The sequence below is a fragment of the Cyprinus carpio genome, unplaced genomic scaffold, assembly GCF_018340385.1.
Source record: "Cyprinus carpio isolate SPL01 unplaced genomic scaffold, ASM1834038v1 S000006482, whole genome shotgun sequence".
NCBI lineage: Eukaryota > Metazoa > Chordata > Actinopteri > Cypriniformes > Cyprinidae > Cyprinus > Cyprinus carpio.
The window spans coordinates 445,809-467,637 of record NW_024879157.1 but is presented as its reverse complement, the minus strand read 5'-3'; the positions used below and the strand labels follow the sequence as shown (position 1 = coordinate 467,637).

General features: G+C 38.5%; 1 protein-coding gene and 1 pseudogene across 1 annotated transcript; one reads left to right on the top strand and one right to left on the bottom strand.

The window, feature by feature from the left end:
* Window positions 1–1,500: 1,500 nt before the first annotated feature.
* On the bottom strand, window positions 1,501–4,314 carry LOC122143685 (annotated as a pseudogene).
* A 4,267-nt stretch (window positions 4,315–8,581) lies between these two features.
* Window positions 8,582–20,294, top strand: LOC109057641 (ectonucleotide pyrophosphatase/phosphodiesterase family member 5-like). The gene is made up of 4 exons (XM_019074867.2): window positions 8,582–8,635; window positions 16,816–17,677; window positions 18,231–18,407; window positions 19,030–20,294. The coding sequence occupies exons 2-4, from the start codon at window positions 16,843–16,845 to the stop codon at window positions 19,410–19,412; spliced, it is 1,395 nt and encodes a 464-aa protein (XP_018930412.2). The 5' UTR covers window positions 8,582–8,635; window positions 16,816–16,842; the 3' UTR covers window positions 19,413–20,294.
* The last annotated feature ends 1,535 nt before the right edge of the window (window positions 20,295–21,829 follow it).

The window sequence follows — 21,829 nt, the reverse complement described above, 5'->3', positions numbered from 1 at the left end:
AGGATACCACCCAAGTGACAGTTTTTGTACTAAGAGTGTTTAAAGAGAAAAAAAGGGAATGGGATTTTTACTTCCGGAGCCTGACTGTTGCACTCTATTGCTTTACAGAAACATGCAGTTTTGTAAGAAAAAAATATAATCTGATTTAAGCAATATCAACACCAGTGTGGATATTTTGCTAGGACTGCTAATTGTGAGACAGAATATGGTCAAGTTTCCAGAATGCTTTGGGATTTTATCATTGATCAAGGATGGTTTGGATGTACACAAAATTCAGTCATGTGAACGGATTGTGAAAAAACTACCTTCCTGAAAAAAGGACATCCTTTCAGCTTTTGTTCAGGGCTGATTTCACTCCATCTTTTGAAGAAACTGTGAGGAATGAGAAAGCCAAGACTTTTCTCTGAGGTAGGCCTGTTGGTTCTGACTGAGGTTAGCCAGCACAATGTTCACAATTCGTTAAAAAATTTACTGCAAATGTTCAAGATCAAAAAGGAAAAACCAAGTGAACCAAAATACCCCAGTGTTTAAACAAACAGGAACGCACCTAAACATCCCCAAATAAGGAAAATTGAGTGTATTAATGGCACTTATTAACGTAGTCTTTGCACATATGTTGAAAACCTGTCATTTGAATGATGGAGGTCAGCTGAGATGCTCCTCCCAAATGGCAAAAATGGAACCACTTAAGAGTAATTGGCTACATACTTAGAGATTGGCATCAGCTCAATCTAAACAAAGCGGTGTAAAAGGATTTTTTAGGATGAGCCTTCCTGATCCCTTTTAGTAACATCCTAACTTAGCAGCAATGTACTGTAAAACATTTATTTCAGGATTATATATATGAATTAACAGAAACATTCCGTGTTTCTGTAAGCATGTTTGCAAAGATGATCTTCAGACTGGGATTTTATTATACTGTACATAACAAATGCAATCTTTACTGTACATTCCAGCATAATACACCAGGTATAGCTTTACTGTATCTAACCACGAGTCATGTTTATAAGATATTGGTGCATTCTTTCCATATAAAATTAATATATTTAAACCAAAAAAATCTTAGGATAGAGTTCAAACTTGCAGATCGATGTAAAACTGCTCAAGATATTTTGTTTCATACAAAAGCAAACAGAATTAAGGCTATAGCTCTGTTCCAAAAAAATGCTGCTTTAGAATTTGGCTAAAACAATGTGTTTTGGGAGGCTTCGTGTCTTCGCATCAAAGGGTGCATATTTGATAGTTTACAAGGTTTTGAAACAGAGCCAGCAGTGTGTGGTAAGTGACATCAGTTGATATCTCATGACCACAAAAAGGACTGTATCTAAGGCATAGAGCCATGGCTAGTGGATCAGAAATTTTTAGAAGTCATTGTCTATTGTTCATATTTGATTAACTGAAAAGGTTTCACTGGCACAAGTACATAGAGCAAGAGCACAGGATGTTCTGTGACAACAGTTCTATGAGTTCCTAAACAGTTGTCTAAGATTATTTCACTTAAACACTGACTACCAGAGTAGTCAATTTTGACTCCCTGATTCTTTTCTTTTGCAGTTGGGTCACTTGTTAAATAGCTAGCAAAGGGAAAAGCGTCTGGAGTTGATGTTCATCTTGGTGACACCGATGGAGGGCGCAGTGGTGAAGAGAGGCCAAACCCTGGAGTGACGGGTCCATCACACAGAAGATCATCGACAGCTCATCACGCTCCCTCCAGAACCAAAGGTGGCATCATTGAGCATCCGGCGATGCAGGTGACATGTCTGCTCCACTTTGAGTTTGTTGATGTCTCCGCGTAGTCGCATAAGTTGGCGGGCCAACTGCTGGTCCTGGATGCGCATCTCCATCTGTCAGTGAATAACAGGTAGGAGAAACTCACTAAGGGCTTAATCATATGACTTTGTGCCTCCTCTAATTTCATAGTGACTAGTATGAAGCACTTACTGGACATATGAGACAGTATTACTTATTGTACACAGTCAAAGGTTTAGATTGGGGATTCTTCAACTCTGTCCCTCAAGGCCCCCTTTCCTGCAGAGTTCACTCTACTGTTCACTGTTTTGTTGCTGTTTACTGCATTGTTTGCATTGGTGTTGTTGTGTTTTTGTTGATCTTTTAAGTTACTTTGTGTGGTTTTGTATTAACTGTGATTTTTGTAATGTAGTTTTGTTAAGAGTCATCGTCATGGTTTGTTATGTTAAAAATCAGACTTTAATGCTCTCTACCAACACTACTGACAGCCAGCATATATTACTTTAAAAGTTTGAGGACAAAAACCATAGAAAAGGGCTGAGTGGGGGGGGGGGGAATCTGTTTTTCGCATTGTCATTTTGATCTGCCATTTCATTTCAAAGTATAATTATCTTCATCTTCATGTTCAATGCTTTTTTTCCACTTTTTTCAAACATTTGAGTACTTTTTTACAGTAAATACCATTTTTAGTTATTCTTCCTCAAAATTTCACATTTAATTCAATGTTACTTGCAATCTCTTTGTTATTAATTGTGAAAATTACTAGCCATTTCTGAATGAAAATTTGTTTTCTACACTGTGATGACAAAGTTTCATTTTAGCAGTAATTACTCCTACCAGTCTTCAGTGTCACAATTGTGATCCTTCAGAAATCATATATGATGATTTCGGTGGCCATAAAAACCTTTGTTATTAGCATTACTGCTGAAAACAGTTGTGCTGCTAAATATTTTTTGTGGAAACATGTATTTTTTTTTCATGTTTCTTGATGGCTATACAATTCAAAGAACATTTATTTTGTAAATATAAATCTTTTGTAACATTATAAATGTCTGTTACTGAAACAGTTGTTCAAATTTAATTTAATTTTAGTGCATTTTTGAACCCCCCCCCCCAGTGGTGTTACTCTACCTTTCAGACACATCGGCAAAATGCCTGCCGTGAACTTGCGTTGCTGCTTAAGTTGCTACTAACCAGTCTAAATAACATTGGCATTTAAGATCCGGCTTTGTTACAAAATTTGTTTGTGTCCAATTTTCTTTGTGTAAAAAGTTTTATGGACCACACAAAGGGCAAAGGCAATGGAAGAAAAGCTTCTGATGTGGCCTTGGGCTGTAATGGCCTGTGCATAAAAGTATGTCTTGAACCACATGGTCTGAGTGGAAGAGAAGTGATTACACTTAGCGGAACAGAGAGCGAATCGCATCTCATGCTCATCTGATCACCATCTTTTCCATGCAATTTAACATGAAGGGCAAATCGTGCGCCAGTGATGTGGGTAATGAAGGCCTGTGCATTTCACTCCATTGTTTTCATTCAAATTAGCTAAAGTGATGGAGATGCTGTTCATTTTCTTTTCCTCATAGAAAGACAACTGCAAAATAGCAGAAAGTATGTTTTGAAAACTCTAATTTGTGACGAATATTGTAATGACCAATACAAGCCGTCTATGGTAAAGGACAGTCTATTATATAAAAATACTTTAAAATGACAGTTTAAAATGAGTTGTTAATTAAAAAAAATTAAGAAGAAAAAAAAACCTACACATATGAGCGTTGAGTAATCATTACTGAAAAAAATCAAGGTTTTTAAATCTAATTTTTCAAGGTTTTTTTATTTATACAAAATGTGTTCATGCTGGTTAATAATAATAAGACCACATTTTATTTATACAAGCGCCTTTTAAAGAAACCCAAGGACACTTACAAACAAATGAAAAACCGCATATGGAATGTTTGGCAGAAAAAAGGAAAGGACTTTTTAAGAAATTACTTATTTTAATAAATATAATAATGAAAAGATTATGCCAGTCCTATGCAATGAGCTTTTCTTTCAATAATTTTTCATCCTTTTAAATACTTAATTTTATTACCTGATGTTTTTTTTGGCTTTATAGTTTCTCAAAAAAAATATTAAAATGAACTGTATGGCTATTTAAAATTTTGAAATAATGCCATTGACAACTTCAGGTCAACAAATGGAGATGATGAAACATTTTGACTTACCAGTTCAATTATCTAAGCCAAACAAGAGCCTCGTCAATATTATCAAACCCTCCAAGGCTTCTGGAAATCAGGGCATTTCCTGCAGTCACTTGGGAATTCTGAGGTGTGACGTCAGGCTTCAGTCCAGCACCTTTCTCCAGCTCTGATGAGGCCCTCTGACACGGCTAAGCCTTGGAGCTTTGAGCTTCCACTCTTTCCTTCCACTCAAGATAGGATGGCCTTCTGGTCTCAAGTCTGAGCTTCTCAGTCAGTGCTTTCAAGTTTCTCAAATGATCATCTGGGGCAACCTCAAGGCCATCATAGTCCTTATATTAATCTGAGGTATTGAGCTGGCATCCATTGCCTTTTGAGGAAGTGGTTAGTGTCGAGAAAATAAAGAGTGAAAATCAATTTAAGTGGTCAGGTGATGTCATTGCCTTGTTGATTAATAAGATACAGTAGACCTTTGGATTTGCTTGCAGTAACCAGGATGTTGTGTCTGTGGGACTATAAAATAAATCAACAATGCAGATACTGAGCTTCTATTCTTCCAGCAGTATCATCTCCGTAGCATAGCCGTCCTCATGACATCTTGCTTCTTTGGTCCTTTCCTTCAATCGAACACAACCTGGTTACCTATTTATCATTTAAGGTTTAAGGCCTAATATTAAAGATTTATCAATTTTAATAGCATATAAAACATCCATACTTTTCAATTTGACAGTTTCTAACATAAACAAGTAATACACTTAATGTGATGCACACTTGTCCAGTCATACAATAAATGAAAACCAGTAATGTATGTCATAGTCCCAATAAACGATAAAAAGATGCATAATAACCAGGTTTAAAATATATAATATATTTATTATTTTATTGATAAACTATTATAATTATCTTTCAAACAGTTTAATCAAACGTTTTAAAGAAAATAAACGAATTGATCATACTTTTTAAAGTGATTGAGTTTGAAATAAAATATTTAAGTTGTAAATAAAAGATTATTGGAGTGTTTTAAAAGAAGCGTCAAAATTACATGCTTAACACAGTGCATTACTTTTCTGAGTAATATATTATTTCTACACTATTTTTTTTATTTATTTGTTTTGTAGATGTCAATACCTATTAATAAACTATACCATGACAACTTTTTTTTGTGTAAGTGAGAAGAAAAATAAATTATGTATTTGATAGTTTATTTGGTTTTAATTTTGCAAAACCATAAGCTATTCTTCTGGAGTAAAGTATGGTTAAAATGGGAAGTTTACTGATCACATGGACGATTTCCACCCATGCCTCATATCACACTGTGGATCTTAGAAAGCTGGCGGTTGCCATAGCAACTAAGCCCAGCATATGAGTCACCAGCACTGAAGACTGTCTGCTCTAAAGAACTAAATGGCACTCTCCTCACTACAGCAGCCAGGCCTGTGGACAATCACCAAAGAATATAATGCTGCCTCAATTACAGTTCCACTCATTACTCTAATACAGACAAGCAAATCTCTACTGCTGAGAAGACAATCACTTGAAGCTCTGTTTTATACACCAAAAGCATCAGCATTGTGCTTATAACGTAATTGATCTCAGGACCACCCATATTTTGAATGCGTTCCCGCAAAGCTGTCTGTCTAATATATGTGTGATATTAGAGTTTGGCACAACTTGCCTTGATGTACTTTTCATCATCCGCCGCTGCTCTAGGAATGTGTTCTTCACATAAGAGGCATGTGCTGGTTGTTAATCGGCCTCACATTAACCTCCACATGGCTGTGGGACTAATCACACTCCTAAACTCTCGGCTCATTGAGCACTTTGCTCCACCTCCCGCACTTTTCCAGCTTCTGTGTTGTGGCAGCAGTAACGTGACTCTCTCACAGGGGGATCCATTTTACCCCAGACCACTCTCTCACTTCAGTCTGACAAAATATGCTTCTTAGGGACTAAATACCTAGACTTTAAAATATGAGGCAACTAATGATAATTCGTGGTGAAATGAGGGCTGAGACTCCACAAAGAGAATAGAAAATACTTTATGGAATGTAAGAAACAAATTGCAGCATATAAAAGTTTTGCAGGTTTTGCTTTTGCACTTACTTGATATAATAAAATATAAATAAAACAATAAAATATAATATAATGTGGTAGCACTTTATTTTTCAGTCCTGTCCTGCATGTACATAGTATGTACTTATTATAATGTAATATAATAACCTGCAAAATTTCGACCTTTTTTATTCTCTTTTCATGAATAATATTGGTTTTGAGTGCTGTCTCTTTCCACAAAGTGTAATGTTTTAGAATGCAGATCATTCTCAAGGGGGGAAAAATCTCCTTTTCCAGACATATTAAATGTTATTTGGGCCAAACAGACAGTTTGGAAGCATGACTGCATGTATCCATGTCTAATTAGATGCGGTGAACCCTACTGTCGTATATCTGGAGTGCAAATCTTGGTTTCTCAGCATAAAATAATTGTGCTATTTAGAGTGAAAATGAACTATTCTGGCCAGAATCTCAATACCATGACCAGTATTATTGGTCTTGATGACTAATAACTTTCCGTTGACACTGTTAGTTTGTGTAACAACATGTAAAAAAACATTTCTTTGATTATTACCAAATAGTTTGTTTATTACACGTCACATAGCAATGATTAACTGAGCCCAAGTAAATACAGACTAAATGAAAACCTATTCGGGTGCTGAATAACTCTTGTCTAGACCATTCAGAAACATGAAATTTGATTGCTTTTCTTTTTTAAAGACAATATAACTTCATAAAAGTTGTTAATTTAAAAATGTGATCTCAATAGTCAACCTATTCATGGCTAGTGAATGCAACTGATTAGAATGAAACATCATGAAGCAGATGCATCCTGTGTAGAAAAGTCGTTTAGGTTGTTGAAAGTCATCTAAAACTTACTGCACCCTGTGGGACAGGCAAAGTATTAGCACGTTTGAATATTTTATCTAGTTTATATGGACTTTAGAGAGACTGGACAGTCTTTCTTAATGCAGATAGTATTAAAGAAAAGATGATTCTTACCTTCATAGAAGTTTGTCAGGCACTTGCGCCCCTACAGCTGGAGAGCACAATATAACACTGCTCTTACTCCACACTTGTTTCTTGAATGAGATGAGAGGCTTGGATGGAGGAGGGGCGTAAGTTGCGTCAGGTTGTGGTTGTCGTGGAGACGGTAAAGAATCTGCACAAAGCGCGAGTACAGCAGCATCTTTCACAGCTTTACACTCCTCTAAAACACTTGTACCCTTGCATCATGTTTAAACAATTTACATAAGGAATATTAATGACATAATAAGCTATATTTTATCAAACATTTTACAAGGCCCATTTTAGATCTGCTTCCATATTCTAAATATTTATTTATAGAACTTCAAAAATATCATTCAGAGAATGCAAGTAATATGCAGTTCATTTTCTTTAAAACATAGAAGGTCCAGAAAAGTTCCAGAAAAGTAAAAGACCACATTTTGTCGCGATATCATCAGGTCTATTTCCAAATACTTATTATTCAAGACTCTGGAAATGCATGAATGGTTAATATTTAAAAAGTCTATTGATGCCCTTGTATTAACTTATGCTATGTTTGTGTGACCTCTGGTGGAGAATGTTGATAATCAAACTTGCATTAGTCATATTCTTTTTTCTTAAAATTTCTTATCACGATTATAGCGAACAAAAATGGTCACTCTTATCAGTATTATTACGGTATTGCTAGAATGTGCTGGATATTTTCAAAAAGTACTGACACAAATCGTACTTAAAATCAACAAACAACGAATAAAATATTTTTTTTGCATAAACACTATAACATTACCAATGATGTTTGGATTTTAAATAGCAAAATGATGACAACAGTTTATCTAATAACATGTGCAAAATGTTCAAATAAAGCTTTGAAAAAGTTTCATGAAATGGTAAACCTCGCATTTCAGCCTTTAAATAAAGAAAGGCCTAAAGTCAAAATAATAATTGGTTAAGAAATAATTATATGTAGGCCTATTTTATCTGCTCCATCTATCTGAATTGTTTAAATGTGTACAAAGCTTGTGTTTTTTATCAGCTGGTTAAAATTTACAGGCAGGGCCATGCTAGTCCGTTTTTTTGGCCAGAGAAAAACTGCACACAACTAATATACAGTAAATGTAACTCTCTGTAAAATCCACTATCTGACAGCAGGTGGCGCTGATTGAATAATAGGATAGGACATCCATCTGATAGGAAACGTCCTATATACGTATTGTAGACGAGCAAAACACCAAAAAATACGTCTTGCAGATATAAATGCAGACGTCAAGTAGACGTCCTGGTGATGTGCATGTGCCATCAGGGATTAGGCTACAAATGATTTTATTTACAATTATTAATTATTTATATACAATTATAACAAAAAGTTATTATTTAGAGTGACAGCAGATGATTTGCATTTAGATTTCAGTAGACATTAGCCTAACAAATATTATTACACACTTACAATCTAACAATCTATTCAGTAAAAAATAAAATAAACAGTGTTGTTAGCGTTTAGAGCTGATGATTTTTCCAATGACTTTTCCTCCTAATGAGATTATTTTGGGTGAGAGAGAATAGGCGGGACTTCCTGTGCTCGACCCTGTGTTTATTTTTTTGCAGTCCCAAATAGGCTGTCGTCCACGGAGGTAAGCTGAACGTTTACTTGCCATGCATACACACAGCTTAGATTGGTTTTAAATTGCAAATGCATCTGTTTTCACTGTAAAGGTGCTTGATATAGGAGACGTTTTTCATAGTGTATGGTAATGGCATAAAGCGCTGTCATACATCACGCAGTGCGCTAACTTGAGCTGTAATGGTTTTCTGTTCGCTTACAGCAGCTGCTGTTGAGGGGGAGCCACACTGGTTAGTTGAGGATAATGTTATAGAATATTATTTTAGACCCAACAGATTGTGTTGTAGATGTTTACAAAAAGAAGGACACGAGTGAAGCGAGCCAGCAGCGTGACGGGGGACAGAAATGCGCTGCATTGTGTATGATGTCATCATCTTCCATTTTTACTGACGCACTGAACAATTGAAATATTTTGATACATTTGACACCCTTTTAAAGCATTTTTAGTTCGAAATATATCCGGTTAGTTGTTACATTATGTATAAGATGCACCTGTTAACTGAGCAGGCGCGCTGAAAGTAGGCTGCACTGCCATGACCGAATATGACATAAGCTACCGTACATACATGCAGTGCCATTCAGAACAATGCGCGACCGAATGCGTTTTTTAAAGACAGATACAAGCGGATTAAAAAACAAACAAACACAATTTTAGGTGAGTCATTGTTGTGTAATTTGTTTTTTCCCCACATTTATCTTTTATTTTATTTTACTCTGAGTCAAATCTTTTGCAGAGCTGCATTCTCCTGTGTGAAATCATTGTAATTTATTGTAAAACGGTGGTTTACAATAAAATATATTATACAATAAAATATAATATAAAATATAGTAAAGGGAAAATATAAAATAAAAAAGTCAAAATAAAATATATTAAAATAAAGTGAAAATGTAATTGAATATAAATCGACAGTATTCTAAAAAAAAAACTAAAAAATTTTTAAATTTATTTTTTTAAATATTGATCTTTTCAAACTTCATTTGATATAAATAATTATCTTTTAAAACAGCACTAAAAAAAATAATAAAATATTATATTCCTCTGAGATAAATCATTATAATTGTTGTTTTTTAATATAGTGCTTGAATTGTTAAAAATATTAAAATATTAATCATAAACTGTTAACAGTGTTAACTGTTAACTACAAAACACACTGTTGCTCACATTAAATATTTTTATGTGATTATTATGACCAGTACTTAATTTGATCCTGCTTGGTTCTGTTCTGGAGAATGTCAGAATTTGAATTTTTGTGTTCCAGTAGGATTATTTGTTTTAAAACATCCGGCATACAGTGCATTAGATCGTGACAGTGTTTGCGTGCGTGCATACGAGGACGAAGCAAGCGCGGTGGAGTGAGCGCGGGCTTTGGCTAGATTTATTTGGAGGTTATTGCTCATGTCTCATTCTGCACAAATCCAAATGTTTTCATATTCAGAACAATCACGTATTTTATTGTTAAACTATTATTTATGATGTAAACTAGGCTTGTACTTTACACGCATTCGCATATAGATGAAAAAAAACCTTTTTTCTCATGAACTGAAGCCTTATTCAATCACGCAGTGAAACTGCACGTCCATCGGTTCCTGCAGTGTATAGAAACGAACCAATGGCTCGGCAGCGGTGCCGCACGAACCTATGGCAGCAAAGCCTGCCAAAGCCCGCCCGAAACGTGGGGCCTCTGGCTATATAAGTGCCAGCTTCGCCACAAACAACAAATTACATCTACTCAACCTAATAACCAAGTAAAGCACAACATAAAGAATTGCAATCAACATGTTATTTCTATCTCACCTTTTTTTGTTCAAAATTCCAGCTCAGGTCAAAAATGGTTCCCTTTCAATACTACACTCGTACTGTGTCGAAGACACTATTGGAACCCAGTTCAATCATGCCGTTGCTAAGAAGGGGGAACGACCAATGCAATCATACTTGATATATGATACCAAGATATGACAATAGCAACCAGGAGCAGAATAAGCTCAGTGAGGTTATTTCTGGCCTAGCTTGATCGTCCCATGCTCATATCGCCTCGGTGCCTAAGGGACCGAATGCGCACACAGCAGATTCTCGAGTCTTGGGCAAAGAATGGCCAAGAGCATGAGACTGAGGAACAAAAGGTGACCCTACACAGAAAGTACCCTAGCATGAAGTGCCGGGACATCTAGATTATAAAATCTAGCAAATGTGGATGGCGAGTTTCCAACCGGCCGCCGCACAAAATTCTGCGATAGTCACACCAACACCAGCTAGACCATGCACAAGACGAAGAGACTACTCTCGTCGAATGGGCTCTTACTCCAATGGGGCATTGCCATTGCCCAAGGAAGAGTAGGCTAGCTGAATCGCATCCACAATCCACTTAGAAATCCTTTGCTTTGAGACCGGCAACCCTTTGGTGCGGCCTCCAACTATACAAAGAGCTGTTCTCATTGCCTTATCGGCGCAAAGCGCTCCATGGTAGGCTTTCAGTCTCTCAATCTTCCTCTTGTGTTTTGTAATGCAGAGAGAGTAACCACTTGTGCTTGCTCTGAAGGGTGTGGAGAGCATCTCTGGTATATAGCCATGCCTTGGTTTCAGGACGACCTTTGAGTCGTTAGGCCCGAATTCCAGGCAATTAAGGCCTATCGAGAGTGCTTGCAAATCGCCCACGCGCTTTACAGGCACTAGTGCCAGTAGCAGAGCGGTCTTCAGCGACAGGGCCTTCAGGCTGATGGATTGTAGTGGCTCAGAGGGGGCACCTTTAAGGCTCTCAGCACCGTGGGCTCGTCCCATGAAGGGATAGTGAGAGGACAAGGTGGATTAAGCCTTTTGGCACCTCTCATGGATTACGTGACAAGGTCGTTTTTGCCCACCGACTGGCCTGCTATAGGGGCATGTGATACCGCTATAGTCTCTACGTAGACCTTGAGCGTGGAGGGGGGCCGCCCCTTATCCAAGAGCTCTTGTAAAAATGACAGTATCACTGATACATCACAGGTTGCAGAGCCCACAGCTCTGGGTGTGGGTGCCAAATTGTCCCGCCTGAGAAAGGAGGTTCCGTCTCAGAGGAATGAGTCACGGGGCCGCCGTCAGCATCTGTGACAGGTCGGCTATCCAATGTTGGTTTTCCCAGAGTGGGGCCACAAGACGAACTCTGCATCTCTGATCCCTGACCCGCCTGATTACTTGGGGAATCAGAGGAATCGGAGGAAAAGCGTAAAGAAGGCGGTTGGGCCAGTCCTGGGCCAATGCATCCTCGATCTTGGAAAAATATGTTGGGCAATGAGAGTTGTCTTTTGAGGCGAAGAGGTCTATTTCTGCTTCGCAGAAGATCTCCCATATCTTCTGAACTCTCTGCAAGTGAAGCCTTCACTCCTCTGAGGGGAGTCCGCTTCTCGACAGCATGTCCACACCCTGGTTCAATTTGCTCGGTAGGTGCACTGCCCTCAGTGAACCCAGGTTGTTCTGGGCCCATTCCAGCAGTCGCGACGTTAGCCTGAAGTGTCGCGTCGATGACAGCCCGCCTTGGTGATATATGTATGACACCACCGTCATGCAGTCTGATCTGACCAGCACATGGTGGCTCTTTAGGTCTGACAGGAAGCTCTGGCAGGCTCGCCGAACTGCGATCATCTCGAGGCAGTTGATATGAAGCCTGCTTCCCTCTTTCAACCATCGGCCGAAAGTGGTTTTCCCCTCGTACAGTGCGCCCCAACCTGTGTTGGACACATCTGTTGAGATTACTTTCCTTCTGCAAACCATACCAAGCGGGGCACCCCATTCCATCCATTCCATACCCCTACAACTAGATTATAAAATCTAGCAATTCTGACTCACCTTGATATTCAAATGTCCGTGACGCCACGTGATTTCTCAGGCTGGGCAGCAGCAGCAGCAGCGGGCACTTGCTTTGGAGGCTGGCGAGTCGGCGCCTGCTTGGGGCAACTGGCAGCAGCAGATGAAGTGCGCTTTGGCAGGAAGTGTCGCATCGCCCGGGACGACTTCTGTGCCTCAGTGAAGCCGTTCGGCGAACCCCTTCCACTGCTGGTCCAAATAGGGCACTGGGGGGGGAGATCGGTGCGTCCAGGAACGGGACTTTGTCAGCGTCCTTTGATCTCCGTCAGGGTTTAACCATAGGTGACGCTCCAGGATGACCAGGCTAGTCATCGAGCGCCCTATGGCCTGGGCATTGCTCTTAGTAAGCACGTAGTGCCAAGTCCGCGGTTCTCAGCTCTCTGAGCGTTGCGGTTTCCGGGCCAGACTCGTCAGTGGCGGCGAGGAGTTTGGCTTGGAAGACTTGTAACACTGCCATGGAGTGGAGTGCCGCGGGCGCTTGTCCCGCTGACGAATAATCGCATCCGGCGAGCGCCTACGTCGTACGGCAGGGCTTGGGCGGATGGTTGGCCTTGGCCTTCCATCCAATGGCCGTGGGCGGGCAGAGATGCACGGCCACAGACTTGTCCAGCGGCGGCAGTCGTTCATACCCCCTTTTCTTCGGCGGCGTCACGTGAGGTGAGGGCGGAGGAAGATGAAGTACGCAGGCGCGCTGAGTAGGGGGCACGCCATGACTTAGTTAGCTCGTCGTGGACTTCTGGGGAGAATGGAGAGGATCTCTGACGAGGGGCTTGTTGGCGCCCCGGCAGAAACCACTCGTCCAGACGGCTACGGGATGGTTCCTCTGGAGTAGACCATTCCAGACCCAGCTCATCCACTGCCCTGGAGAGAACGCAGATGAGTTTTGGCGTCCACTCTGAGCTTCGTGTGTGACTGGCCTCGGACAGCGTCGAGGGGGCGGGTTCTGGTGAGCCCGACAGCTCCCTCAGCATCCGAAGCGGCTAGAGACATGCTGTCATCTAGCAGCTCTTCGTCACTCCCTCTGAACACATCAAATCGCTCGCAACATTGATCAGGCTGAATGAAGAGGATGGGGGAATCCCCTCTGGGTGGAAAAATTGAGGCATGCAGGGGCTGAGGAAGAAAACGGGAGGGCGCGAGGAGCGAGATCACTCTCTGAAAATAAAGCGATTTGTGAGCGCAGAGAGGCAAGATTCATATTTTCGCAATGAGAACATGAATTCTCAGCGAGTGCTGCATCAGAGTGGGGTTTCCCCAAGCACGCGACGCACTCGATGTGCCCATCATCAGCTTGCAGAGGGGCTCTGCACAAGCTGCAAAGACAAGCCAGCATTTGCAACAACGCCGTGGAAAAAAAAAAAAGGCTCTTAGAGAAACTTGCTCGTCGTCGCTGAAGGAGAAGAAATCTGATGGGCTTTGGCGGGCTTCCCTGCAGGGATGGAAATTAGCACCCGCCACCAGCCAAATGCGGGTAATTTTGTGTTGTGGCGGGTAAACTCGCTTTATCTACCGGCCACCATGGCTGGTAAATAAAAATAGCATACTGTTTCACCCGGCCGGTGGACAAAAGAGTTAATTACCATCCCTGGTGTGTGTACAACACGCAATAAAGTGTAATATCATCCGAAGCAGCTCCGTGGAGAAAGGCAGTGTAAACCGGGCTCGAAACGGCGGCGTTGTTCCCAGTACAGTGTTTGCAGCTTAAGTTAGTGCTGCTGGCGGAGTGATATATTTGTTGGTTATTTACAGTACGTTTTATAGCACGCGCTCAGGATATACAAGATCGGGTGAAGAGTTTAATTTGTTATCGCGCACAAATTTCCGCATACTGTCACGTCTCTGTCAAACCCCGGTAAGTTCTTTCTCCTCCAGCATTCTGCAACATTTTAGATTATATGGACAGTTTGTGTTTATCTTATTGTTTTTAACGGCATACTAAGCAAACTAAGAAACAGTATTATCAGTTGCGTGTCTAATAACTGCTGTCCGGGGGATGCATTTTATTTCCAGTCTTCAAGTACTTTTTCAGAAGTTAGATCTGTGGCTAGTAAGTTGTTACGCTGTTCATTTTTGTTTGTAGAAACAACATTGTATCGCTACACATGTTTGACAGCTCTGGCGTGACGAGACACATAAAAACGATGCATTAAAAATGCTGTGCATTCGTTTGTCGATGGCAAAAACAAAACAACAACAAACAAAAAAAACACCTTGTATAACTTTAAATTTGTAAAAAAACCACGCATCACAACAAATATAACTTTAAATTTGTAAAAAAAAAAAAAAACAAAAAAATTATACTGGTGAATCCTTTCCTTTGGAATTAAATACAACATTATTAATGCGTACGAGAACTGTTTAGAATATCGCAAAAATGTTTCTGTGGCATTAAAAAAGTTCAGTGCAGTGTATCATCCGGTTGGGGCTACAGAGTTGAGAGAATGAGCTACTTCAGCAAGAGTCGGCTGTTTCAAAAACCTAGTAAGCTGCCTAGGTAGGCAGCATTTTTGAGCATCACTGAAAGAGAAAATTTCAGTATTTCATTGAGACTTGAGATTAAATAAAGGTTTTTTTTTCCCATAGCGTCTTTGACGCAGTACGAGTGAAGTATTGAAAGGGAATGTCCTTGGCATAACAGCAGAGTGAACCAGTATAATACAGTCTATTTAAACTGACCAGTGTAACCTTTTAAATGTTTGGTTGACTATTTTATTTTGATAATGAACAGACTGTGATGTAGGCTAAGTTTTAATTGCTAGAATACGTGCGCGCGAGGCTCCGGCGCGATCGAAACAGCTGAGACATAACAAAAAAATAAAAATAAAACTTTTTCGAGTAAGATATAATCTGCAAAAGTGTTTACTTTCATTTGTGCACACTCACAATAAAAACAGAAGATTTCTGCTCTTGTAAATAAAGCAAACAAACAGAATGCGTGTTGTCATCCTTTTCTTTTCGTGAACTTATGGAGCGCCGCCGCACTTCTGTTTTAAATCCATTATCTTAATTAGTTAAATCAGATATATTTTGCATATATATATTACCATTACCATCCCATCCTATTAATATCCCATTTTGTCCCAGGGCTTGAGAACCTGTGCCCTAATCACTGAATGCTCTGGGAAAACGTATTGTCAGTGTCGGTCACGTCACGTTTAGTGACATCTTCGATTGCTCCAGGAAAGCGTATTGTCAGTGTCGGTCAACAGCGCCTATTAATTGCTGTTTTGAATCCAGCAACTATTTATTTACAAATGATACACTCTGGTTATGACAAGTGTAGTATAAAAGCTTTGTTTATTAGAGGAATAATAGGTTAACTGGAAAATGTTACATCGCGACCATACCTCTGGATGCCTTTCGAGCCTATATCCTTCATTTATGTGGTTTTGTTCTGGTTTGCCGGTTGGTCATGAATTTCCACAAATTCAATAACATTTAGGCATTGTTTCTTTTCCTAAATCCTCACAGTCTAACCCTCTAATTTCGCAGGTTTATTTTATTGTCTTTCACTTTTAATCACTGTTTTCGCATCTCTTACTGTGGTAAACATACGGTAAGGGAAATTTAAGATTTCATGAATTAAGAATTTGTTCGATTTATTAATTTGTTCCCTTATTTCAGTTAAAACATGGGTTATTTAGGGAACAAAATTAATGAAACATGGACATTTTGCCACACATAAATAAGTCGTAGGAACGAATTTAACAAGTTGATAGCCTTTCTGTCCTGTGTCCCGCAGCCCTGCAAAGCACACGATATGAAACAATTATCTGGGAAATTACTTAGTTACTACATTTCTATTGCTTTCCATGTTGAAGAACTTTTGTGTTGTTTCTATTTTAAACGTATTTTAAAGTTTAAAATCACATTAAAAGCTTAATTTGTACATTGTGAATGAATTATGATGCGTTTATATACCGTCATCATCACTCACAGCCGCTCAAAAGTGTTGAGTGCGCATGAGCCGCACGCAGCCCAAAATTAAATCGGTTAATTGACCATCTATAGCTTTAATCGATTGTATCTCTTATCGACAATTAATCGATCATCGATTAATCGTTGACATCCCTAATATATATATTAGGAGAAACTAGATTTGAATTATTTTAAAAACATATTACAAACTTTACGTAACAGGAATACACTTTTATGTGAGTGTGTTTATATTAAATTAGAAATTAACATGCATATCTTAATTTATTTGCAATTTGCTAATTGTATGTACACCAGAATTCGACTAATAAAGTTTTACCCACACTGTTGACATTAATCACAAAATTAAATGTGGTTAATGGTCAAAACTTTCTTTCCTTCCCCATTCATGCCTACAATGAATTTGCTTTTTATAGGTCTCCCTTTCGTAGAACATCTACATCATGCCAGAACTCTTAGTGATTAAGAGCTGCTTCCTGAGTTGCTTATTAGTACTGCTTCAGACATCAAGCTCACAGCAGGACGAGCAAAGCCAGCTGCTACTGGTGTCCTTTGATGGCTTCCGCTGGGACTATGTGAATCGAGTACCCACACCCAATTTCCGTGCCCTGATGGAAGAAGGTGTGCAGGTGGAACAAGTGGAAAACACCTACATCACCAAGACCTACCCGAACCACTATACCTTAGTGACAGGATTACACGCCGAAACCCACGGCATTGTTGCTAACGAAATGTATGACCCCATTCACAACCGTTCCTTTTCTATGGAGGGACCTGAAGTCTACGATGCATGGTGGTGGGAGGAGGCTGTGCCGTTGTGGGTCACCAATCAAAAGGCTGGGCGGAAGAGCGGAGCTGCCATGTGGCCTGGATCAGACGTTGCGATTGGTGGAACGTTCCCAACACATTATATGATTTATAATGCGTCAATGCCATTTGAGACCCGAGTCGACAAACTCATTGACTGGTTCTCAGGGCCAGAGGCCATCAATTTTGGTGTCTTGTATTGGGAGGAGCCAGATGAGAGTGGGCATAACTTGGGGCCAGAGAGCCCACTAATGGATGTAGTCATAGCAGACATCGATGAGAAGTTGGGGTTCCTCAGGGAAAAGCTCAAAACCACTGGCCTTTATGACAAAGTCAATCTCATTGTTACGAGTGATCATGGAATGACACAGTTATCACATGATAAGATTATTGAGCTGGACACCTACGTCAGGCGTGATCTTTACACATGGATAGACAAGAGCCCTGTAGTTGGTATTTTGCCAAAAGAAGGTATGAATGAATATAAAGCATTTTTTATTGCTTATTACACTAATTATATAATTGGGTGTTTCTTCCACTTCCTTCTCTTTCTTTAAATTAAATTAAGATCCCATTAATACTGTATTGGAAAGTTTTACCATGTTTTACAACTTACCTCTGTCCCATGACAGATAAATATTTTCTGTCACAGGGGTCTTTAGGTTTAAATAAAGTGAAAAAACAAATCGTTTCAGTAAATAAATCATGTAATTTGTGAGCAAAATATATTTTTTTTATTGTGCATTATTTCCAATCAAGTTTTAACTTTATGCAAAAAGTCTAAAATAAAAAAAAATGATAAATTTAGGATGCATAAAACCTTGCTATGAAATTAACCTTCCGAGTCTTTAGTTTTATTCCAAAAATGAATTGAAGGAATTTACATTTACCCTTTTTATCATCACAGAATACAAAACAACAAAATATGCCTATAGTTTAAGAAACACCCAGTTACTAATGTTATATTCTAGAATTGGTGACACATGCTTTATAGTTTTTGAGTGTTATTCTCTTCTTAACCCAGGTAAACTTGAAGAGGTCTACAGTTTGTTGAAGAATGCCAATCCTAACATGGTTGTTTATAAAAAGGAGGAGATCCCAGATCATTACCACTATAGACACAATGTCAGGATCATGCCTCTGATCATCGAGGTCAAAGAGGGCTGGACGGTCATGCAGAACAGAAATGGATCTTTTATGTGTGAGTATTAATATTTACTCATAATTTAAGCAGAACATAATATGATAATAGTACGAAAGAATAGTCCACCCATAATTGAAAATTTGCTGAAAATGTACTAACCCTCAGGCCATCCGAGAGTTTATTTCTTCATTGTAATAGATTTGGAGAAATTTAGCATTACATCAATTCCTCATCAGTGGATCCTCTGCAGTGAATGGGTGCCGTCAGAATGAGAGTCCAAACAGCTGATAAAAACATCACAGTAATCCACACCACTCTAGTCCATCAGTTAATGTCGTGAAGCAAAAAGCTTAATGATGTATTGTTTATTACAAAAACGCAGATTTTTTTGCTTCACAAGGCATTAATTAATGGGCTGGAGTTGTGTTGTGAGTTATTGTGATGTTTTAATAAAACTCTCATTCTGACGGCACCCATCCAATGCAAAGGATCCAATGGTGAGCAAGTGATGTAATGTTGAATTTCTCCAAATCTGTTCTGATGAAGGAAGAAACAAACTTATCTATATCTTGGATGGATATATTTTGGTGAACTATTTGTTTAATATCATTGATGTGTTTACTGATCAGTATCAGAGATATCTTTGCAATTGCTTAATGAATGCATGCTTGATTTGCAGTGGGAAACCATGGTTATAACAACAGCCTTCCCAGCATGCGCCCTGTGTTTGTCGCCCGTGGACCTGCTTTCCGCCGCGACTACACCAAAGCCTCCATGCGCTCCGTCGACCTCTATCCTCTCATGTGCAGCATTCTTGGTCTCAAGCCCTTGCCCAACAATGGCTCTTTGTCAAGTGTGCAGGATGTCTTAGTGGAGACATCAATCCCAAAGCCAGTGGTCCCACCCGTGGCCAGAGAGCCTTCGTACGCCTTGGCCGTGGGATCCATCCTCGGCGCTACCCTCGTGATTGGGTTTCTCTTCATCTTTGTGCAACAGGTGACTCAGAGGCAGCTTCCACCACTGCATCTGTCCAATAGTGAAATAACACAACCCTTACTGTAGGGTCAAACGCAAGGGTTGTCAGCACTTTTCTCATGTGAGATTCTCAAAGTATGTAGCACTGATTATCTCTCCAGTGCCACCGATCTCGATTCATTCTAAAATAATTCTGATAACACTTTTTAAGCAGTCAGCACGGTCGCTTGAATTCAAAAGCGATCTACATCCACGGTACGACGCCAAAGCCGAATATACCAAAAGCAATATGGGGAAAGATGCTACAGTGGAAAAAGGTTGTGCAATCATCAAAATCATAGTTGGCTAAGCCAATAGTGCCCTCCTCTGGTAAAGCTGTCAGTGATACCTTTAATCTGGTCATCTAAAATCTAGTATTTGAAGAAAAAATGTTAGCATCCCCATGCTTTTCCTTTCAATTTGAATCTGACATTAATTTAATAAAAGAGAGTTGACATTATCTTGAACTGAATTGAAATGAATTTTTCAGGTTGAAATTGATAGCATTTGTGGCATAATGTTAATTATAACAAAAATTAATTTCTGTGTCCCTCCTTTTCTTTAAAAACAAAAAACACCAATCTGAGATACAGAAAGGCACTTACAATAGAAAACTGGATCAATTCATAAACATTAGCATTAAAATAATCATTTAATACTATTAAAATGAAACATTAAAATACTCACCGTTTCAGTAGTATAGACACAACTAGCAAATAATATGTATGTTAACATAAAATATGATTTTAGTGTGAAAAATTACTTCTGTGTAAATTGATTTACAATTAAATTTTTTTTTCCATGACAACGCAATGCTATAATCCCTGAAACCCTAAAATGACTGTAAAAAAAAATAAATAAATAGCTTTATAGCCCAAATAAGCAAAATATGCAAACTGTAACAGTAAAAAAAAAATAAAAAAAACAAAAAAAAAAAAAAAAAAAAAAAAAAAAAATTTATAATATGGTAAGCTTCACATTTCTGCTTTTAAATCCTCAAAAAAAATAAAAATAAAAAAAATAAACTTTTTTTCAGGATTCTTTGATGAAAAGAAAGTTCAAAAGAACAGCATTTATTTTAAATAGAAATCTTTTGTAACATTATACGTCTTTAATGTCACATTTAAGCTCAAATAATGCACAATTTAACATTATTTATCAAATGGGAAGCTTGGCATCATTTACTTTTTCCATTGTAAGTGCCTCAATGTAACCTCCTTTTTTCTTTGTATAATTAAGAAAGTCCAAATAATTGTTAAAGCTGATTAACACTATGCCACAAATGCTGTTGACTGAGTTTAACTCATGTTAAACCCAGACTATTCCTTTAACTGAATGTTATGGATATTTAACTTTCTGAACAAAAAAAATTAAGGGAGGTTAGTAGCAGTCACTTTCTGAATTTGTTATTCTCCTCATATCCATCACAGTTTTGTTTGTCAGTTAGTTGCAGTTGTTTAAGTTGGCAGTGTAATGTTAATAATTGTTAATGAAAAGAAGCTGGTAGTTGTCAGACTACCTCCGTGTTGCACTAAGATCAATGTAAGCTAATCAGGATAGAGAGATAGTATTTGGCTAGTGGGATGTTTTAGCTTATATGCGTTTTGCACAATGTAATGCCATCCAAAATTTATATAAAAAAGGTTGTGGGTGCCAAAAATTGACATCAAGTAGTAATAGTATAAGTCCTGCATTAGTGTATTTTGTACTTTTTGAAAATAGCATTTAACAAAAAGCCCTGTGTAGGGCAAAACACTGTGATCTGTCTTCTACTGGTTCAAAGACTTAAAGGAAAATAATTATTTATGATCTTTGATATTAATGTTGCTAAAGTAGTAGTAGTTAGCTGCTTGCAGAATGTTAGGATTATTTCTGTTATTAAGAAGGAAATTATGACGTTCTATATGGACGTGTGCAGAGACTGTTGTGTTTTGTGTTAAGCATCTCTATGATTTACTGCATATGTATTACATGTTCTGGATTGTATGGCCTAATGCCTGATTTTGACCTGTCAAAAGTCCCATAACTAAAACATTACTTTAAATGTGCTACATTAAAAGGTTAATAAATGCCCGATTTGGAAACTTCTGAGTGCTTTATATCTACCAAGTGTAATTCATATTAGCAGTCACAACCCCTTTCTCCCACAGCGACTATCAATACAGAAAAGTTCAGTGTCGGTAAGATTTTATAAAAATGTTTCTGAAGAAAGTCTCTTATGCTCAACAAGTCTGCATTTATTTTATTAAAAATACAGTAGCACAGTGATTGTGAAATATTACAATTTAAAATGACTTTATGAATATAGTTTAAAATGTTATTTATTCTCGTGACTGCAAAGCTGAATTTTCAGCATCATTACTCCAGTCTTCAGTGACATGATCCTTCAGAAATCATTCGAAGATGCTGATTTGCTGCTCAAGAAACATGCTGCTTAGTACTATTGTAGAAGTACCGACCCCAAA

What these genes read in the sequence shown, in the direction of transcription:
- LOC109057641 (XM_019074867.2), top strand. Translation starts at nt 16,843, where the DNA reads ATGCCAGAACTCTTAGTGATTAAGAGCTGCTTCCTGAGTTGCTTATTA. An exon ending in TGGTATTTTGCCAAAAGAAG is followed by an intron (nt 17,678 to 18,230) that starts GTATGAATGAAT and finishes TTCTTAACCCAG; the next exon opens with GTAAACTTGAAGAGGTCTAC. An exon ending in CAGAAATGGATCTTTTATGT is followed by an intron (nt 18,408 to 19,029) that starts GTGAGTATTAAT and finishes CTTGATTTGCAG; the next exon opens with TGGGAAACCATGGTTATAAC.